Here is a 21159-nt window from a genome sequence, read left to right on the forward strand (position 1 = left end):
ATTTTGATTTTGTTTTCAAATTATATATTTGTAAGTAATTTGTAATCAGCTATATTCCTCGTTCAAACGAGTAGATGACAGTGGCGATGACGAATCTGTAGTTAATTTTAGATATGACTTACCAACAGCTGTTATCAAATGAGTCATCTACTTGAGGTTTTATAAATTGCAAGAATTCACAACTTGTTCAAAACCACCTCTAACTATCTCACTTAATGATAAATAAAATGCCATAGTTGATATTTCAACTCTGTAACTGAAAAAAGCCGAATAATTGAATCTAACCTGAAATCTAAACATAAACTCAGAGAAACATTAGGCTATATGGACATGCATCCGAGCAGGTTTTATGGACCACTATAATTTGTTCAAAAATAATAAGCAGTAATTAACATAGTACGTTTATTGATGAAAAAACAAATTTCACATAATAGAACAAAAAATTTTAATTTCTTATAAGAAAAATATTAGTGAACTTAATACTAATTTAACAGCCTATAATAAGATTTGGAATGTTACTGACTAAAAATTTTTATTTATTTAACATTTCCATTCATTTGACTGCCTACACTCATCCAAGTGCAATCTACAACGGGCCATTTGGGAACGAAGCTTTCTTGATCAAAATATTGGCTAACATCCACAATATTCACTAAATCACAAGAACTTAGTTGAACATCTTCTTTCTCTAGGCCCTGAAGCCTAAACAAAAACCGCAAATAAGTTAACTCCCATTTGGTGACCTTCACGAACTTGTCTTTCAGCTGCCAGCAGGTTCCTTCGAAACAGAACATCGGTGAATATTTTTCGCCATTTCTTACCACAAAGGGTATAAATTTGTTTTCGTCAATTTGTAGAAATCCGCAGGAATCCTCGTTTATATCATTGTGCATGTTTTTACTTAAAGCGAACATAATTCTACCGCAGAATTTGAGAAAATCGTACATGTGCAGAAAGTCCTCCAACAACATCTTCGTATCTCTGCCTTCTATGAATAAAAGTTTTCCAAATTGACCATCGCAATGTTGCAAATTAATCTCATTAAATAAACACGCTTCCCATTTATTCAGAGGATCATAGTTTACTTGAAAACACTGGTGGACTTCTGGTGAAAACTTCGTAAAATTATTACACAACCTATGTTTTATAATTCTAACGGAGACATATTTTAAATCACCGACAATGATGTAAGGCAAATGCTGCAGGTCTATTGTGTGCCATCCAAATTTTACAACTGGAGAACATGGTGGTTCTTGCAATTCTGGTAACGTTTCGGTCTTACTCACTGCGTCTACGACAACATGTCGGCTTAATTCGTTATCCATATTTTGTCGGTTCGCTGAGTTAATTGATGCCAATTTAACTACATAAACTTTTTTATTCGACATTTCACTTTTTACTTATATTATTTCAATTAACACTCTTCTTATATACTTAAAAAGTACACTACTCTTATAATCTCTACTTATATACTACCTTCTGTCACTGTCACTTCTGTCATTTCAATTGCGAATAATATATATCAAGTAATCTATGGAGAATGTTTTATGATACCATGGCAACTGTCAAATTGTTATAAGATTGTTGTTTTTAAATTAGTATTAGTTCTATATGCAATTTGTATGCTCTATTAACTTTAATATAAACAAATATATTATTACAGGCATATTAAGTATATGATTTTTTAGGTATAAGAGTTTATATTTTAAATTGTGTCGTTTTATATAGGACCTTTTTAATTTAAAAACATTTGAAAAAATTTGCGAGTGTTGCCTAAGTTTGCAATTGTGACATTACAAATAACTGAATGAACTAACCTAACTTCTATTTAATCTAGGGATATATTCTGAAAAATATGTTATTCTTTTTATAGTATAAATTAATCGTTGAATTTTAAATTGATCTAATTTAATATGTTTATGAGAGCAATAATTCGTTGAGATATACATTTATTTAGAGACATTGGTAATATTCTGCAGAAAATTTGTGCATGATTGAGAAAATCCTCTCACTTGTACCTAATTCGAAATGAAACGTGCTTCAGATCACTGATAGTGATGTAAAGGCTGCGGATATTCAATGGTGTGCCATTCGAATTTTAGAAATGAAGGTTTCTGAAGGAATGAAGAAGGCTGATGTTTCTTTCAATTCTGGGAATATCATTGTTGCCTACTGATTTAGCCATACCGGCTTTGTTATTTAAACTATTATTTATTAACCATTTGAATTTTTATAGCTTATGATGCATTTGATTTATTTAGGGATAAAAATATACTTTTAATTCATTTCAAATTTAAAACTAAAATATATTATTTCAAAAACAAGATGTACTGAATTGGTTCCACCAAGGGAATAACGACTCTGCCATAGGGCTGCCGAAAAAATATTCATATTTTTCTATGTTCATGGTTTCATATCTTTGGTGATATCATGTTCATATATGATATCATCTAAATTAAGGATTTCAAGCAATCTAAGGAGCTTAGATAGGTTTTCCGAAGCGAACAAGTGATAAACCGTGAAGGGAACTTAAGTTCGGTTTTCGATGTGGTCCAACTGTGGTATACTCAGTATACCACAGTGTGACATATCTATAAAAAATTTGTTATGTTATCGACATAGCAAAATCGCTGAATAATTTAAGATATAGCTGAAAGAACTACTGACAGTATATTAAAAAATTTAGTTAGAGTTTGGGACACGAGATATTGCCTTGCCTCTTGATACACTACGGTACAACGTAAAACTTTGTTTGCTCTTATAGGAACATCTGGACTGAAGTTATAGTCAAGTAATTAACAGTACAAATGAGCAGAAAGGGGGATACTAGCTGAATGAATACAAACTTTACCATTACCTTTTGGAGTTTGTTCAAGTGTCGATGATCCTTGCTTCGAACACCCTGGTTGCGGGCCTGGAATGATGAAAATAGGTACTACCAAGTAAGACAGTTTTGAAATTAATGGTAACAATTATAAACAGAAATGTGACTGAGTCCTTCAATTTACCTTCTATATAATTTTGATTTTGATCCACTTCCATTTGTACATGTTCTGGGCTCGTGGTATTATTTTCACCATCACTAAATTGTTCATAAGTACTTAAAGGAAGGTTTAAATGTATCACAAAAATCTCTCACGTGGTAACGATAATAAATTATGCCTCATGTTTAACCAACCAGTTTAGGATTTTGAAAGTTTTCTACTCATTTCTTAAGAATCGCTTTTTTAATGGAAAACAATGATGCATTTCCTCACTATCTATGCATCCGGGCACAAAACACCTCCTAGAACGGGAATGCATTTCAGCTACGGACTTGCACCTAGTAATAAAATAAAATAATAAATTAATCTATAAACGTTATAAAAAGCTGACCACACTGTTCTGTACGTAGGGATTCCGTCGCTGCTCTTAGCATAGCGAATAAAACAAGAAATGTGTTAAAGGTAGCGACATTTACATGTTGGACGTGGCGAAACATTACGCCAAAACTTAACGTTAGAATATAACGAACATTTCAAAGGCTATAACATTTGTGCTGAGGTTGTAATAGTGAGTTAAATAAGAATTACTTTATTAACATAAGTGGTGACAGTGATAAAATAGCCTCTGGACCATCCCCGTCAAAATGGTAAAATCAGACTGTGTAGGAACTTTGCTTATCGTCTAATCATAATAGAAGCTAGAAATAACTGAATTAGCGTAAAAATGCTGTATGGCGTGGTAAACTTCCTCATCTGATGCTTCTAATGCACAAGCTGTGCCGTCAATCATGATGTCATAATTTGTTTGTCAAAAATCTAAACTACAAATTAGGGCTAAGAGATAACATTGTAATTGTTAAGGCAAGTCAATCTATCAAATTCCGGTACATTGTTACTATTTGAATGTCAATCTATATATAATAGTAGAGGGAAAGAATGTAGTAGAGCTTATTCTTGAGTTAGCTATAAATAATCTCCGAGTTAACTTGCCTATAATGTAACCACTCTCTGATATGGTGTCAATGTCCTGTAAGAAATACTTCTATTTATTGGTAATTAAAATACAAATATTCAACAAACATTATAATGGTCACAATCTTGATAATATACTAGGGGTTGCACGGTGTTGTACGGTGATTACAATAACAATCGTATATCAACTACGTCAGTAAGATACTCTTCGAGAGACTCTAAGAAACTATATGATTTCCGGTCAAGGCGTCGTCCTTTGTATCCAAAAGTGTACATCTCAGCATTCCCATCGTTCGGACCCGTTACCACGTCCACCTCGATTAGCGAATGAGTCATTAGGTGCCCTCTATGTTATTGGTCAACAATGCCAATCTATATTTTCTTACGGTCCATCTCTTAGTGATTATGGAAAATTTCACTTGATTCATTTACCACAACGACATATTTTGATGCACTGTATTCAGAATCATTGAATAGGGACTATGTCTTTTTAATCTGAAGCGGCAGTAGAAATAAAAAATTATGGGAATATAAGAAATAGTTAATTTAAATTAAGAAAGAAAAGAATTTTAAGCAAGTTCAAAGCACCGTCCCTCATTCTTCCTGTTCTGTCGGAAATTAATTATCGGTTAAAAAATTTTAAGCTAAATAATACTAATTGTTCTACTATAGAACAAAAGAAATCTCCGTAAATTCCCTATTCCTACTCTGTTGTGTGATAACAAGACATAGCATTTCATTATAATGATGACAGTGGTGCAGAAACATCCTACAAACAACAAATTTCCGAGAAATCGACAGACATAAAGCTTATGATGCAGATCTTTTCAAGTCGAGGAACAAAGAGATTTTTATATATCTGTTGTACATGATAAGGCTTTGCTCCAGGAATTAGATGTCGTCATAAACTGGAATATGATCAGTAAAACCAATTTTAAAATATATAAAACTACTGATGGGTTGGAAATAAGGTATGACCTATTTATATTCCGAAAACTACGATAGATCTGAAGTATATTAATATAGATGATTAGTATTAATATAGATGGCGAAAAAATACAAAAAATGTTTTAAAAACGTTAAAATGTTCCTTTATTTCGTTTTCCTAAGATGTATTCGCAGCAGCTGTTGTATATGTGATGCGTATTGGGAAAATTCCATGAAGAGTGAAAAATATGTTGATATGCTTGAGATACTGATTATGAGGTTCTTTCGATCAAAAACAAGGGTTATACTCAAGTTCTGATCATAACGGATATAATTTTAAAAATGCTTTTGGCGTTATCTCGTAATAAACAAACAACTACAGACGCACTACTACACAGACATGACTACAGATAGACAATTTTCTACAAAATACTAAAAGGAATACAATATACCACGAAGAGATATAACAGAGAGAGCAGCACAATTTACATTTGTAACTTTTCGCAATTTCCTGGAACATGAAATGTGAAATTACGTCTCATCGCTATTGGAATGCCCCAAAATACATTATCTGTTGGAACTTTTGATCCGCACAGTTTTCAGTTTACTGAAGATCTGCTTAAAAATTAAGAAGGAAAGATAATAATTTGAATTAAAATATCTACCGGGTGTTGTGTTGCTTCGTTTTAATTTGGATTTAAATGGATTGTTAGTTGGACTGCTTCGATTTTGAACATTACACAACAGTATGAAATGCATAATGTATATAATATATATAGTAACTAAGTAGTAACTATATATAATAACTATGTAGTTTAAATGTTTACATATTTGTGAATTAGTTAACAATAAATTATTTTGAATAGATTTCTATTATAAAATTGAGAATTATATTATTTTTATTACTCCAGTTATTTCAAATATAGTAAGAATATACATGGGATTGACACTTAGTTTAATAACTACAAGAAAATTTCATTTAAAATCAATAGCATAAAATACACCAGACGGTTGAACTTTATTTTAATATACAAACAATAGTATGAGCTCTCTTCTGTTATTACAGAAATTTGTTTTATGTTTTTAAATATTACGAAATCTTGACATTTATTTTTGATATAGGTGAATTTTACAGCAGATGAAATTTGTGCCATGATGGTCAAAAAACGAAACATCCGTAATATATCCGTCATAGCTCACGTAGATAACGGAAAATCATTTTTAACAGACTCCTTAGTAGCAAAAACTGTTATTATTGCTGGTGCCGAAGTTAGAGAAATACATTTTACAGACACCGGAAAAAATTAACAAGACAGATTTATAAGCATATTAAGAATATGTAGTCTTTTGAAATATTGAACGACGAAATTTACAAACCACTGAACTTATGTGATAATTTTGATTAGTGATTCTGAAGCTTTATCTCTTTAAAATAAAACTGGGTATTTGTTATAACAAAAATACTAACTTTTTTCATAAATAATATTGATTAACGCGAAAAAGAATAGAAAGTTTTCTTGATTAATTTGATTGGTTCCTCTGGGCACATAGATTTCCGTTCTGAAGTACCTACTGCCCTTCGTATAACTGATGGTGCTCTTGTAGTAGATTGTGTTTCGGATAAGTAAATTCCTAAATAATTATTTGTATAATAAATTAAATAATTATGTATGTATTTTTGGTGTTACTTCACTTTGTATTAATTTTACTAAAGAACATGCATAATGCAATTCAATGCAAATGCAATAACGCATATCTAAATATATATCTGTGGTAAAGACAATTTATTAAGAACTTCCGAATTACAGTAGGAAACATTGTAGTGTCTTTACAATCTTTTAATTAATCGTGTTGTCATATCCAACGGCCCCAGGCCATCATCGGTTAATGATTGGTGCTACTGATGCTGCTAATTCGCTATAAATTATGAATTAAGTTAGAAACAATTTTGTAATAATGAATTATTTGCAGGTGTGTGTACAACCGGAAACTATGTGACGTCAGGCTATCGACGAACGTATTAAGCCAATCTTGTTCATGAACAAGATGGACCGTACCCATTTGAAATTGCAGTTGGATGCTGAATAACTTTACCAAACTTTCTGACGATTAACAATCTATGGGCTTAGGAATATTTCAACCCAAAAACAGAACAATAATCACAAAAGATCGTTTTATATGTACATCTTGAATCCATCTACAAAATTTTTGACTTGATTATGAACTGCAAGTAAACATCTGTTTTATTATTAAAAAAAAATTCTTCCAGCACAATTAGGCCACTATACAGTTTACAAAATAACTTTTATGAAGTCATTAGGAAATAAATATATTGTTGGCAGTGCATTGGAAGAAAATTATTAGCCTAGGTATTAAACTCTTTCATGTTACCTCTATCTTTATATCCTATGGTGACAAGCTGTTATATCCAGAATGCATTATATATTTTTAGCTCTTGGGTGTAACTAAAATTTTTATTTTAGGAAAGAAGAATATTCTCTCTACACTGCGCATTAACTTGAAATATGAAGACAAGGATAAGGATGGAAAACAATTTAGTTGGACATGGTTACCTGCTTGTGGGCCTTTGCTTCAGATGATTGCCGTTCACTTACCATCCCCAGTAACTGCTTTGAAATACAGAATGGAAATGTTATACGAAAGTCCACATGATGATGAAGCCGCTCTTGGTATGTGTCACCTATATGGTTTTTAAAACGCGTTAAATTTTGGTATTTATTTGTACGTGACGATTTGTAATTTACAACTCTAGGCTGATTCCTATGATGATGTGTCTAAAATGGTACTCACTTCTAATAAAGGTATTTTCTACGATTTTGGTCCTGTTTTTTCCGGTAAAGTAGCCACCGGCATGAAGGCCCCTATCCTGGGACCTAACTATATGGCCTCAACAAAGAGGATTTACACGAGAAGACAATTCAGGGAGCCATCCTCATGATTGGTCGTTATATAGAGGCCATGGAATATGTCCCATCTGGAAATATTTTCACTTTGTTCGGTCTGGATCAATTTTTGGTTAAGCCCGATGCCATCGCCACATACACAAACAAGTAGAACTTGAATGTCAAGAAGTTTAGCTTATCTTCCGTAGTACGTGTAGCTGTGGAACAGAAGAATCCGACCGATTCAGAAAAACCTGTAGAAGGTACGCAAATGTTCGCTTTTATAGTGTGATTATCACTAAGTAGTCTTTACAATCTTTTAATTAATCGTGATGTCATCTCCTACCGCCCCAGGCCGACATTGGTTAATGATTGGTGCTACTGATGCTGCTAATTCGCTATAAATTATGGATAAAGTTAGAAACAATTTTGTAATAATGAATTATTTCAGGTGTGTGTACAAACGGAAATTATGTTACGTCAGGCTATCGACGAACGTATTAATATTATATCGAGAATGCATTATATATTTGGAGTTCTTGGGTGTAACTAAAATATTTATTTTAGGAAAGAATTATATGAAGCCCTTCTCTTCTCACTGCCAACTAACTTGAAATATGAAGACAAGGATAAGGATGGAAAACAATTTAGGCGGACATGGTTACCTGTTGGTGAGACTTTGCTTCAGATGATTGCCGTTCACTTACCATACTCAGTAACTGCTCTGAAATACAGATTGGAAATGTTATACGAAGGTCCACATGATCATGAAGCCGCTCTTGGTATGTGTTACCTATATGGATTTTTTAAACGTGTTAAATTTTAGTATTTATTTGTACATGATGATTTGTAGTTTACAACTCTAGGCTGACTCACTGTGAATGATTGGTATAAACTAAACAACAATTACCAATTATTATTATTATATTTTTAATATTTGCAAATGACTATATTTTGTTTTTTGTTTTTAGGTATTAAGAACAGTGATCCTAACAGTCCTATGATGATGTGTCTAAAATGGTACTCACTTCTAATAAAGGTATTTTCTACGATTTTGGCCCTGTTTTTTCCGGTAAAGTAGCCACCTGTATGAAGGCCCCTATCCTGGGACCTAACTATATGGCCTCAACAAAGAGGATTTACACGAGAAGACAATTCAGGGAGCCATCCTCATGATTGGTCGTTATCTAGAAGCAATGGAAGATGTTCCATCTGGAAATATCTGTACTTTGTTCGGTGTGGATCAATTTTTGGTTAAGCCTGATACCATCACCACATTCACAAACATGCAGATCTTGAATTTCATGAAATTCGGCGTAACTCTCGTAGTACGTGTAGCTGTGGAACCCAAGAATCCGGCCGATTCACCAAAACCTGTAGAAGGTACGCAAATGTTCGCTTTTATTGTATTATTATTACTAAGGTTTGTGTCATTTGTCTTAAGGTTTGAAACGTCTGGCTAGGTCTGATCTTATGGTACAATGTGTCATTGAAGAATCTAGCGAAAACATCATTGCCGGTGACAGAGAGCTCCACTTAGAAATCTCTCTGAAGGCCTTGGGGGAGGATCGATCATGCATGAATTCAAGTTACTTAATCCGGCCCAATAGTGCCCTTCGTGTAACTGATTATGCTCTTGTTGTAGTAGATTGTATTACAGATAAGTACATTTCTAAATAATTATTTGTATAATAAATTAAATAATTATGGAAGTATTTTTTGTGTTACTTCACTTTGTACTAATTTTACTAAACAAAAATTAAAATTTTAAATAATGCATATATAAATATATTACTGTAGTAAAGACAACTTATTAAGAATTTCCTAATTAAAGTAGGAAACATCGAAAAAAGAATTTTGTAGTATCTTTTCAATCTTTTAATTAATCGCGATGTCATCTCCAACCGCCCCAGGCCGACATTGGTTAATGATTGGTGCTACTGATGCTGCTAATTCGCTATAAATTATGAATAAAGTTAGAAACAATTTTGTAATAATGAATTATTTGCAGGGGTGTGTACAAATGGAAACTATGTTACGTCAGACTATCGACGAACGTATTAAGCTAATCTTGTTCATGAACAGTACCCATTTGAAATTGCAGTTGGATGCTGAATAACTTTACCAAATTTTCTGACGTTTAACAATCTATAGCGTTAGGAATATTTCAATCCAAAAACAGGATAATGATAGCAAAAGATGGTTTTGCATGTACTTCTTGAATCCCATATACAAAATTTTTGACTTGATTATGAACGGCAAATAAACATGTGTTTTATTATTAAAAAAAATTAATTCTTCCAGTACAATTAGGCCACTATATAGTTTACAAAATGATTTTTATGAAGTTATTAGGAAATAAACATATTGTTGGCAGTGTGTTGTAAGAAAATTATATGCCTAGGTATTAAATGCTTTCACGTTACCTCTATCTTTATATCCTATGGTGACATGCTATTATATTGAGAATGCATTATATATTTGTAGTTTTTGGGTGTAACTAAAATATTTATTTTAGGAAAGAAGAATATGAAGCCCTTCTCTCCACACTGCGCACTAACTTGAAATATGAAGACGAGGATAAAGATGGAAAACAATTTAGGCGGACATGGTTACCTGTTGGTGAGACTTTGCTTCAGATGATTACCGTTCACGGGCCATCCCCTGTAACTGCTCAGAAATACAGAATCGAAATGTTATACGAAGGTAAACATGTATGGATTTTTAAAAGGCTTGAAATTTTTGTATTTATTTGTACATGGCGATATGTAGTTTACAACTCTATGGTTATTCACTGTGAATGATTGGTATAAACTGAACAACAATTACCAATTTTTTATTATTTTTTTAGTATATGCAAATTACTATACATTTTTTTGTTTTAAGGTATTACGAACTGTGACTCTAACGGTCCTCTAACGATGTATGTGTCCAAAATGGTAGACACTTCTCATAAAGGTCGTTTCCACACCTTTTTTTTTCTGTCTTTTTCCGGTAAAGTAGCCAACGGCGTGAAGGCCCCTATCCCAAGACCTAAATATGTGGCATCAAGAAAGAAGATTTAAACGAAAAGACAATTCAAGGAGCCATCCCCATGATGGGTCGTTATGTAGAAGCTATTGAAGATGTCCCATCTGGAAATATTTACAGGCTGTTCGGAGTGGATCAATTTTTGGTTAAGCCCGATCCCATCCCCACATTCACAAACATACGCAACTTGAATGTCATCGTAGTACGTGTAGCTGTGGAACCCAAGAATCCGGCCGATTCACTAAAACTTTTAGAAGGTACGCAAATGTTCGCTTTTATTATGTGATCATCACTAAAGTCTGTGTTATTTGACTTCAGGTTTGAAACGAATGGCTAAGTCTGACCTTATGGTACAATGTGTCATGGAAGAATCTAGGGAAAACATCATTGCCGGTGCCAGAGAGTTCCACTTAGAAATCTCTCTGAAGGCCTTGGAGGAGGATCGATCATGCGTGAATTCAAGTTACTTAATCCGGCCCAATAGTGCCCTTCGTGTAACTGATGGTGCTCTTGTTCTAGTAGATAGTATTAGGGGTAAGTAAAATCCTAAATAATTATTTGTATAATAAATTAAATAATTATGCATGTATTTTTGGTGTTACTTCACTTTGTATTAATTTTACTAAAGAAACATGCATAATGCAATTCAATACAGATGCAAGAACGCATATCTAAATATATTTCTGTGGTAAAGACAATTTATCAAGAACTTCCGAATTAAAGTAGGAAACATTGTAGTGTCTTTGCTATATTTTAATTAATCGTGATGTCATCTCCAACCGCCCCAGGCCGACATTGGTTAATGATTGGTGCTACTGATGCTGCTAATTCGCTATAAATTATTAATAAAGTTAGAAACAATTTTGTAATAATGAATTATTTCAGGTGTGTGTACAAACGGAAACTATGTTACGTCAGGCTATCGACGAACGTATTAAGCCAAACTTGTTCATGAACAAGATGGACCATACCTATTTGAAATTGCTGTTAGGTGCTGAATAACTTTACCAAATTTTCTGACGTTTAACAATCTATGGGGTTAGGAATATTTCAACCCAAAAATAGGATATTGGTAACAAAAGATCGTTTTACATGTACATTTTGAATCCCATCTACAAAATTTTTGACTTGATTATGAACTGCAAGTAAACATGTGTTTTATTATTAAAAAAAATTAATTCTTCCATCACAATTAGGCTACTATATAGTTTCCAAATAACTTTTATGAAGTTATTAGGAAATAAATATATTCTTGGCAGTGCATTGGAAGAAAATTATAGGCCTAGGTATTAAACGCTTTCATGTTACCTCTATCTTTATATCTTATAGTGACAAGCTGTTATATCGAGAATGCATTATATATTTGTAGTTCTTCGGTGTAATTAAAATTTTTATTTTAGGAAAGAACAATATGAAGCCCTTCTCTCCACACTGCGCATTAACTTGAAATATGAAGACAAGGATAAGGATGGAAAACAATTTAGTCGGACATTGTTACCTCTTGGTGGGACTTTGCTTCAGATGATTGCCGTTCACTTAGCATCCCCAGTAACTGCTCTGAAATACAGAATGGAAATGTTATACGAAGGTCCACATGATGGTGAAGCCGCTCTTGGTATGTGTCACCTACATGGATTTTTAAAACGCGTTAAATTTTGGTATTAATTTGTACTTGATGATGTGTAGTTTAAAACTCTAGACTGATTCACTGTGAATGATTGGTATAAACTAAACAACAATTACCAATTTTTTATTAATTTCTTAATATTTGCAAATGACTATACTTTGCTTGTTTTTGTTTTTAGGTATTAAAAATTGTAATCCTAACGGTCCTATGATGATATGTGTCTTAAATGTTGCCCACTTCTCATAAAGGTTATTTCTACGATTTTTGGTCCTGTTTTTTCCGGTAAAGTAGCCAACGGCGTGAAGGCCCCTATCCCAAGACCTAAATATGTGGCTTCAAGAAAGAAGATTCGAGAAGACAATTCAGGGGGCCATCCTCATGATGGATCGTATGGTCGTTATATATATAATTAGAGAATGATATATATTAGGTGAGTTAGTGTACAGTTCTTTTGGTTTAATTTTAAAATACTTCTTCCGTACTCTGGAACAAATAAAACACGCACTATATAGAGTTTTGAACGAAAAGTTGCAGGCGTCTGAAAATTTTGAAACAAATGTGCTGTCTGGTATCTAGTACACTAAGAACAACGTTACTAATTATGTTCCTGTTTTTGTCTAGATGAATCTTCCACTGGCTTTTGGTTTATAGATCATACCAATTAATAAGCAAAAAAATGGCAACGCCCTCTTAATTTATTTTTTAAATCATATTTAATGGAGTGAGTTTTATTCTTAATTCTATTTACAGGATTCCAATGGGCAACAAAGCAATCCATCGTGGTGGCGGTTAGATCATTCCTACAACCCGTCGTATGTTGTCTTTATGCTTGCCTATTAGTCAATATGTTATTAGAAATTCAATAGTCTGGGCAGACGTCCAGCCCAAACTCATTGAACTTGTTTGTCAGTGTGAAATTCAGGTAAATCTTTTATACAATTATATTTTCACTCCATCTTAGAAATACGTTCCATATCACAGAAAGCGGCACCAGATGATACAGCGTTGTATAAGTAGCAATTTTGAATTGTTTACATAATTATATCCCGGTTGATTTAGAACTTCTATCCATTCTCAGATGATTCTCTAGAATCGACTTGTTGTAGGTATTTGAGTAATTAAAGTACTGGATACAACTTAGTCCATGCATATTTATACTTTACAAACATCTCGATTAAAGCCACAACACAGAAATGAATCAAGAGTGAGGGATCTTCATCTTATCCGGGTGGTTTTATCACGAGCATGCGCCGTAGCGTTTTTACGATTTTATATACAAAGCAACTACTCTTAACATTTAATTATTCAACAATATATAAGCCGATTCAGTATATAGGCGCATCCACCCAATTATTATATGTCCAACTATATGTGTAACATTCGCAAGATATGTTATATTAATGGTATATTACTTTCGAATCTAAAGAATTCTTACTTTTTGGCCATTTGGAATAGGGGAACTAATAAAACATTAACAATCGTTAACAAAATTATTATATTAACAAATGTTTTATTAAAATATATCCAAAATTACCTGATTTCTGCTATAGATTTAATTGGCTGGTTTTCACAATGTGTCAACATGCTTGTTGAAAAATATGATTTATAATGTTTCGCATTTATAATTTAATTTTTGGAGATATTTCTTCAAGTTTAATATGTTTAAAAAATATACCAAAAACCATACCATAAGTCATATATCTAATATTTGACCGAACTGTTTTATTATTGAATTTTCCGTTTTAATATTATAATTTTTCTGGAAACATAATTATCAGATTATTTATTTATTATAAAAGCTAGTACTGTACTAACATACGAAATTCTTTTTTAACATATCTAATATTTTATTTTGTTGTTTTTCAGGATACATATAAAATTAAGAAAGTTTTCCAGATCTCAGTCAATACTTGGAGAAAATGTAAACGCGTCGTTAATGACAATCCATTTTTTTCTATAGTACAAATAAAAAGGGCGTGATCCACGTTCTCATCAGAGAGTAGACGGCAGACTGCATCTGCTTTTTAAATCCCAAATATAACAACTTGAGGGAGTCCAAACTTGCTGGAGAAAGCGAATTATAGGAGAATTGGGGAATTGGACAGTAGGGGTTGACAGTACTTTGGTTGAAGGCTGCAATCCGACGAACTGTAGCATTTAAAAAGGATGAGCAATTTAATATATATTTGGGTATACATGTATGCTAGAGCCTGGTCTGGAATAAGGCGTAAAATACAGCTATAAGAATCACTCTCTGTTCGGTGAACTTGAGAGGACAGTTTTGTCCAATTTTAAGGTCCACCCGATAGAGGTGCGGTGGGCGTGGGTAGAAGAATGAGTCCATTAGGTTTATTAAGTTGTCTTTTTATAGCATTCATATGAATCGTAAAATTCAATTAATGGTATCAACGTTTTTAGTATTTAAATTTCAAACGTTAATTCATCAATAAACTATTATATTTCTTGTCATAGATTTTATAATTAATTAATAAATTTTTTTGGAAAAATGACTTGTTTTAATGCTTGACCATAAAAAATGACACAAAGTTTTAAAATTACTTTCCTGACGATGTGCATCCATTATAATATTTTTTAGAACCGATTTGGTGAAGGTAATTGGGCAATTAAAATACTGAATTCAGCTGAGCCGCTCTGTATTTATACTTTATGAATAAGTCGGTTATGGCCACATCACAGAATTAATTAAGATGCCGGAATCTTCATCCTGCCCGTGAGGCTATAACTCGATCTTGCTCCGTAGCGTTTTACATATTTATATTTCAAGGCAGCAAAACATTTATTTATGCAATCGTGCTTAAAAGCGCATTTACCATATAGGCGTCTCTAATCAATTATTTGTGTCTAAAATTCGGCCACCCTGACCTCGCAAAACTTCACTCCGACCTGCTTTTGGAATATGGTGGTTGTTATTCTGGTTTTTCTATAATGGAGACATACTCTTAACTACTTGATCTTTTAAAATTTCTTACCTTGTTGATGATTTTTTCTTTATAGTTCCATTTTATACTTTCCATACTGTGTATTTTATAACTTCTGTGAAGTCAATTTTTTTATTTTTTGGGGTGACCTGCAGTTTATTCCTTCGGTGAGGTCTGGCTGCCAGACACCATTTTAAATTCTCTTAATGGTCTGGTATATTCAATGACTCTTTTTCTGTTTTCTTTTTTTTGTTGTGGTGACTACCGATTGGTTGGCTACTCCTGTGCTGGCAGCCTGGCAGTAAACGTTCATAGCGACGTCGCTCGTGATGGCCCCCAGTTTTTGCTACCCTTCATATCATCAGCTAATTTGTTGTCACGTGCATTGGTTGTTCTTATCGTTGGAGTACCCCACATAGGTATGCCCCTTTTGCAAGCCCTCTTTACTTTCCTAAATATAACTATATATTTGTATTAGATATCGATGTTCTTTCCAGTTGCTCTATGTATTTGTGTTCTGAATCGCATCTTAAATTAATGATTTTTGTCTAACACGATCTCAGAATAGAATATATATTTTCATTGTGTAAAACTATCGAACACTTGTTACCTCCTACTGTCCAACCTCTTTGATAAAATTACTTTGAGCGGAAAGATAAAAAATAATTTGAATACATTTAGTGTCTAATATCTTACTATGTATTTTATAGCTTATCACTTTTGGCGCATAAAAAATATAACACACATTTATCTAATTTTTAGGCATTTAATTTTTAATCCTATGCAAGCAGACCTTGATACTCAACAAGGCTTCTACTTATTGGCATATCAAAACACCAAATGATAGATAATCGAGGTAATAAAATAAAAAAATTAATGAATATGTTAACAATAAAAAAATAAAATACGGAATAAGTTTTACAAGGAATAGACTATTTATCTCTAAAAATATTTTTCAACTGTATAATTAAATAATATATAGTTAATAAACATACATTAAGCACATTTTTATAACATAAAACAATGAATTTTCAATAAATCACATAAACACTTCATATCGCACACTTATAATAAAATTTTAAAATAGAACATAATTTATTTGGTTTGGATAATATAGCTTTTGGACTTTTCCAATTTTTCGTTATTACATCACTTATTGCGTCAGGTGTTTTGTCTTTGTTTGTGATGAAACCACTGGTGTTTGTGGTACGTTTGCCTAAAAAGAAACCAATCAAAGCAAGTCAAATTTTGAAGAAAAACTCAAAAATTCATATTACATTTTGACGATCCTGACAACTATTCAATTTGGATTTATTGGATACGGCAGTGTCTGTAAGTTGTCCTATTCTCTGTCTTTCAGAATTCCGAAAATTCCGTCTCTTTGAAGCAGACTCTGTGTCTAAACGTCTCAATACTTGATGTTCGAGACAATATTGCTCTGCATTATAAGTTGGGCCCTCACTCTAAAAATACAAAAAAATTATAATATTTATAGATTATTAGGATTTTCTAAAATCATAAATTACGTTATCCCAACTATCATCAACTGGTACAAGCTTAATAGGTTCTAGAGGTGTTACCACCTTTTCAACTTCACTGCCTTCTTTTATTAGCTGCAATTCTATACACTTTTTATCCGGGCACATACTATGGTGTAACTAGTATAAAAAAAGTACTGTATCGGTTTTCTTTAATAAATAATACACCTTACATTTAATTCTTCTGGTGGTACACGGTGACATGTATTATAATCACAAGGGACTAGTACAATATTCCCGCTGTTAGCAGCTTTGCATTTCTTCAAATCTAATTCCATCCTTGATACTCTTATGTGATGTGAGTTATTGTAAGGACAAATAACTTTTTCATTGGGACTGTAAAATATCGGTTAAGTATTATCTTTAAATTCTTAGGTCATACATTACTCTCTTAATATCTCCATTGTTTAAATTTCTGTATTATATGTTTTTAAGATATTTTAAATATACACTAATATAAATTGTTAATAGTTAAATTATAAACGTTTATACGTGAATAAATGCACTTAAACTTTGAAATATTTCAAGGTAGCAAACATTGTTTATCAAATTCTTTTGTCAAAATATTTTATGTTTTCTTATTGATTACATATATGGAAGATCAAAGAATAAACTAGAGATGATGAAAGAAAATCGATTGTAACTTCCGATGTATCGATAGTTACATAAATTATTCCATAAATATTATAAAACCTTTTAATCATTTTTAATAAACTATTAAATTTGGTACTTAACCTTAAAAGATTAGCTTCTCTACACTAATTAAAATAAAATATTTATTAAAAAATTCGATACTTTAATGCACATTTTACAATCTTTAAATAATATCGATATTTTTTTGGGCCTGCCCTGTGTGTATGTTAAATCGCAATTTAAAATACTGACTTTATTTCTAACATGATCTTAGAAAAAAAAACATTTCTAAAATGTAAAACATAATCGAAACATAACGATTAATATACTTTGAAAACGGATATTTAATTTTATATACTAATATACTTATTAATATACTTTTTACAGTATTTACAAAACATCGGCCTATATATCAATATTTTTATTTTTTATTAAAAAATCTACATATTTTTTGTGAAATATCGAAGTATTTTCCAGTAGCAGTAGCTGTTAAAAAATATTTATATTTTATTCATCCCTTATATCCATATACTTTTTTTAAAAGTTGACCTTGAAAGTGAAAGGAATACAACAAGGAATACATTCAACATCTTCCATTCAAGATCAAAATGATATTAAGTCGACTGCACGTTGTCGATATGTTCCCGTGCCGCACCACCGAATGGTTCCAGAACAGTCTCCGTTAGTTCGTTGATCGAAACGCATTGCCTTGTCTTACCTGTCGGACCAATAAGGTAGTATTTTTGTCGAATAAATGCCTCTTATTTAAACAAATAAGGTTAGAATATAATGAACATTTTAAAGACTAGAACATCTGTGCTGAGGTTATAACAGTGAGTTAAATAAAAATTTCTTTATTAAAATAAGTGGTGACAGTGATAAAATAGCCGATGGATTATCCCCTTCAAAAATGGTAAAATCAGACTGTGTAGAAACTTTGCTTTTCGTCTTATCAGAACAGAAGCTGGAAATAACTGAATTAGCGTAAAAATGCTGTATGGCGTGGTAAAATTCTTCATCTGGTGCTTCTAATGCACAAGCTAGAATGGTTTGGATATGCAATTAATCTAAACTAAAAATTAGGGGTAAGTGATAACATTATAATTGTTAAGGCAAGTCAATCTGTCAAAGTCCGGTACATACTATACAGTACATAGTTACTATTTGAATGTTAAGCTATATATAATAGTACAGGAAAAATATGTAGCAGACCTTATTCTTGGGTTTACTAACAAATAATTTCCGAGTTAACTTGTCTATAATGCAACAACTCTCTGAATTGGCGTCAATGTCCTGTATGAAATACTTTTATTTCTTGGTAAATAAAATACAAATAATCAAAATACAAATTCAAATATTATAATGGTCACTATCTTGATAATATACTAGGTGTTGCAACGGTGATTACAATAACAATCGTATATCAACTACGTCAGCAAAAAACTCTTCGAGAGACTCTAAGAAACTATATGATTTCTGGTCAAGGCGTCGGCCTTTGTAGCCAAAAAGTGTCCATCTCAGCATTCCCATCGCTCGGTCCCGATACCACGTCTGTCTCGATTAGCGAATGAGTCATCAGGTGCCCTCTATGTAATTGGTTAACAATACCGATCTATATTTTGTTATAGCCCATCTCTCAGTGATTATGGAGAATTTCACTTGATTCATTTACCACAACGATCTACTTTGACGCACTGTATTAAGTAACATTGAATACGGACTATATCTTTTTACTCTGCATAGAACTAAAAAATTCTGGGAATATACGAATAGTTAATTTAAATCCAGAAAGAAGTCATCCGTTTGTACTCAATCATTGCAAAAAGGCCCATGCTGAAATTAGTTGTTGGTTAAAAAATTTTAAACCAAATAATACTAATTGTTCTACTATACAACAAAAGAAATCTCCATAAAATCCCTATTCCTACTCTGTTGTGTGATAACAAGACATAGCATTTCATTATAATGATGACTGTGGTGCAGAAACATCTACTAGAGGATAGAAACACCACTTAAAATCTGTCATTCGAGGGCAAAATGACGGCAAATCGACTGCTACGTTGTCGATATTTTAAATTATTATTTACATATAGGGAAAATAGTTTAGTGGAGGATTTACAGATTTGCGGCTAGCTGCATATTAAAATTTTGCAGTAAGTCTTAAGTCTGCAATACGTTAACCTAATTCACAAACATACTGAATAATTTTTTCTGTTAATTAGATTTTGCAAATAGTAAAATATCGCAATATAATATAGTTTTAAGCAATATAAATAAATATAGTTTTGCATAGTACTAGGATTTGTATTAAAAGTTTGAGTCTCGTTTTCCTCATTTTTCCGCTTTCTAACTTTTAAACTTTTAGGGCGCTTCGATTTCATTTGGATTATTTTATCATATTTCATATCACATCATAATGCAACCAACAGCAAAAAGAACATAAATGAATAAATGGAACTAAAATGTATTAAGGCAAATAATCTAAATTTGCCTACAATATAACGACTACTGTGTGACTATAACTAAAATAATTTTAAAAATAGTTTAATAATATTTTTCTTTGTACTTCGAGATTTTGACTGTTTATGATCTGTGATCGGTGGTTAATTGAAATATTACTCCAAAAATATAAGGTTTTTTTTTGTTCTGGCCTAAAAACCAGGCGGTGGAATGCATGACGCATACCTGGTCGCGGAGACTTGCCCTGGAGTGACAAGTTGGACCGGGTTATGTGGGACTGCCTCTGGGCTTACCAATACACTAAACCGAAACCGCCTCACAGTTGACCCCTGTGGATCACTACTGCTACTGCATTAGATTTGGGGATATGGCACCCGCTGATCGGGCAGCCGTTATTGGGCACGAGGGCCCGGCGATTCTATTGATTCTCGAACTTGAGTTAACACACAACTGGGTACTGTTCTATGGGGGCAAAAGTTATGACTGTAGCGATGGTTGGGGTCGTTTCAGCCTGGAAAAGGGGGAGAGCTTAGCGGTGACGCGGTGCTAAGCTCCCAGCATGTGGACCAGCTCGCGAACAAGCGCGTTTTCAGAAGAACTTGAGCTGAGTTGTTGTTTGTGGAATGATTGAGATATGAAGTGCTTGATTTCTGGAGTGTCAGTTTCCCTATGAATTTGATTATTTCTGACAAACCATGGAGCGTTTAATATTTTCCTGAGGAGCTTATTTTGGGAAACTTGAAGCCGTTTGACCTGGTTGGGTGCAACAAACTTGAAGTAGACATTAGATCCGTAGAGGAGTACGGACCGAATTAACATCTTGTAAAATAAGCATTTGATGGAGATGGGAAGTCTGCTAGAAGGGCAGATCAGAGAAGATAGCAGGTTTGCTATCCCCGAACCTTTATGGATTGCTTTCTGGATTTGGGAATGCCAACCGAACGCCGGTCGAAGTGAAGACCTAGGTACGTGACGTTATCCCGCCATGGAATTATTGCGGTGTCGATCTTAAGTTGCGAGACGCGCAGTGCGTAACGCTTCTTGTGGAAAATGATGGCCTGGGTTTTCAGGGGGTTGATTTGCAACCTCCAGAATTTGAACCACTTGACCGCATGATCGAGCTGCTTCTGTAAACTTCATGAATTG

At 32.9% G+C, this 21159-nt stretch overlaps 1 protein-coding gene, 1 long non-coding RNA gene and 3 pseudogenes across 5 annotated transcripts; 4 read left to right on the forward strand and 1 right to left on the reverse strand.

Moving 5' to 3' along the window:
- Positions 1 to 7267: 7267 nt before the first annotated feature.
- LOC143205951 (eukaryotic translation elongation factor 2 pseudogene) lies at positions 7268 to 7973 on the forward strand (annotated as a pseudogene). Its single transcript, XR_013008012.1, has 3 exons — positions 7268 to 7294; positions 7336 to 7573; positions 7706 to 7973. The product of XR_013008012.1 is annotated as a eukaryotic translation elongation factor 2 pseudogene (transcript).
- On the forward strand, positions 7863 to 9501 carry LOC143205952 (eukaryotic translation elongation factor 2-like; annotated as a pseudogene). The gene is made up of 5 exons (XR_013008013.1): positions 7863 to 7919; positions 7982 to 8049; positions 8354 to 8568; positions 8758 to 9169; positions 9231 to 9501. The product of XR_013008013.1 is annotated as a eukaryotic translation elongation factor 2-like (transcript).
- A 457-nt stretch (positions 9502 to 9958) lies between these two features.
- On the forward strand, positions 9959 to 12392 carry LOC143205924 (eukaryotic translation elongation factor 2-like; annotated as a pseudogene). The gene is made up of 5 exons (XR_013007995.1): positions 9959 to 10044; positions 10305 to 10492; positions 10673 to 11073; positions 11135 to 11350; positions 12217 to 12392. The product of XR_013007995.1 is annotated as a eukaryotic translation elongation factor 2-like (transcript).
- Positions 12393 to 12732: 340 nt separating this feature from the next.
- On the forward strand, positions 12733 to 14950 carry LOC143205939 (uncharacterized). Its single transcript, XR_013008005.1, has 3 exons — positions 12733 to 12873; positions 13194 to 13365; positions 14310 to 14950. It is a non-coding gene; the product is annotated as an uncharacterized LOC143205939 (long non-coding RNA).
- Positions 14951 to 16386: 1436 nt separating this feature from the next.
- Positions 16387 to 17463, reverse strand: LOC143205961 (uncharacterized). The gene is made up of 5 exons (XM_076418958.1): positions 17308 to 17463; positions 17094 to 17256; positions 16909 to 17040; positions 16660 to 16845; positions 16387 to 16598 (listed from the first exon to the last, which is right to left on the reverse strand). Exons 1-5 carry the CDS (start codon positions 17322 to 17324, stop codon positions 16536 to 16538), a joined length of 561 nt encoding a protein of 186 aa, XP_076275073.1. The 5' UTR covers positions 17325 to 17463; the 3' UTR covers positions 16387 to 16535.
- Positions 17464 to 21159: the final 3696 nt, after the last annotated feature.

This window comes from Rhynchophorus ferrugineus, unplaced genomic scaffold (genome assembly GCF_030347505.1).
Source record: "Rhynchophorus ferrugineus isolate W39M unplaced genomic scaffold, kcgeb_rfMv2 rfM102, whole genome shotgun sequence".
Classification (NCBI taxonomy): domain Eukaryota; kingdom Metazoa; phylum Arthropoda; class Insecta; order Coleoptera; family Curculionidae; genus Rhynchophorus; species Rhynchophorus ferrugineus.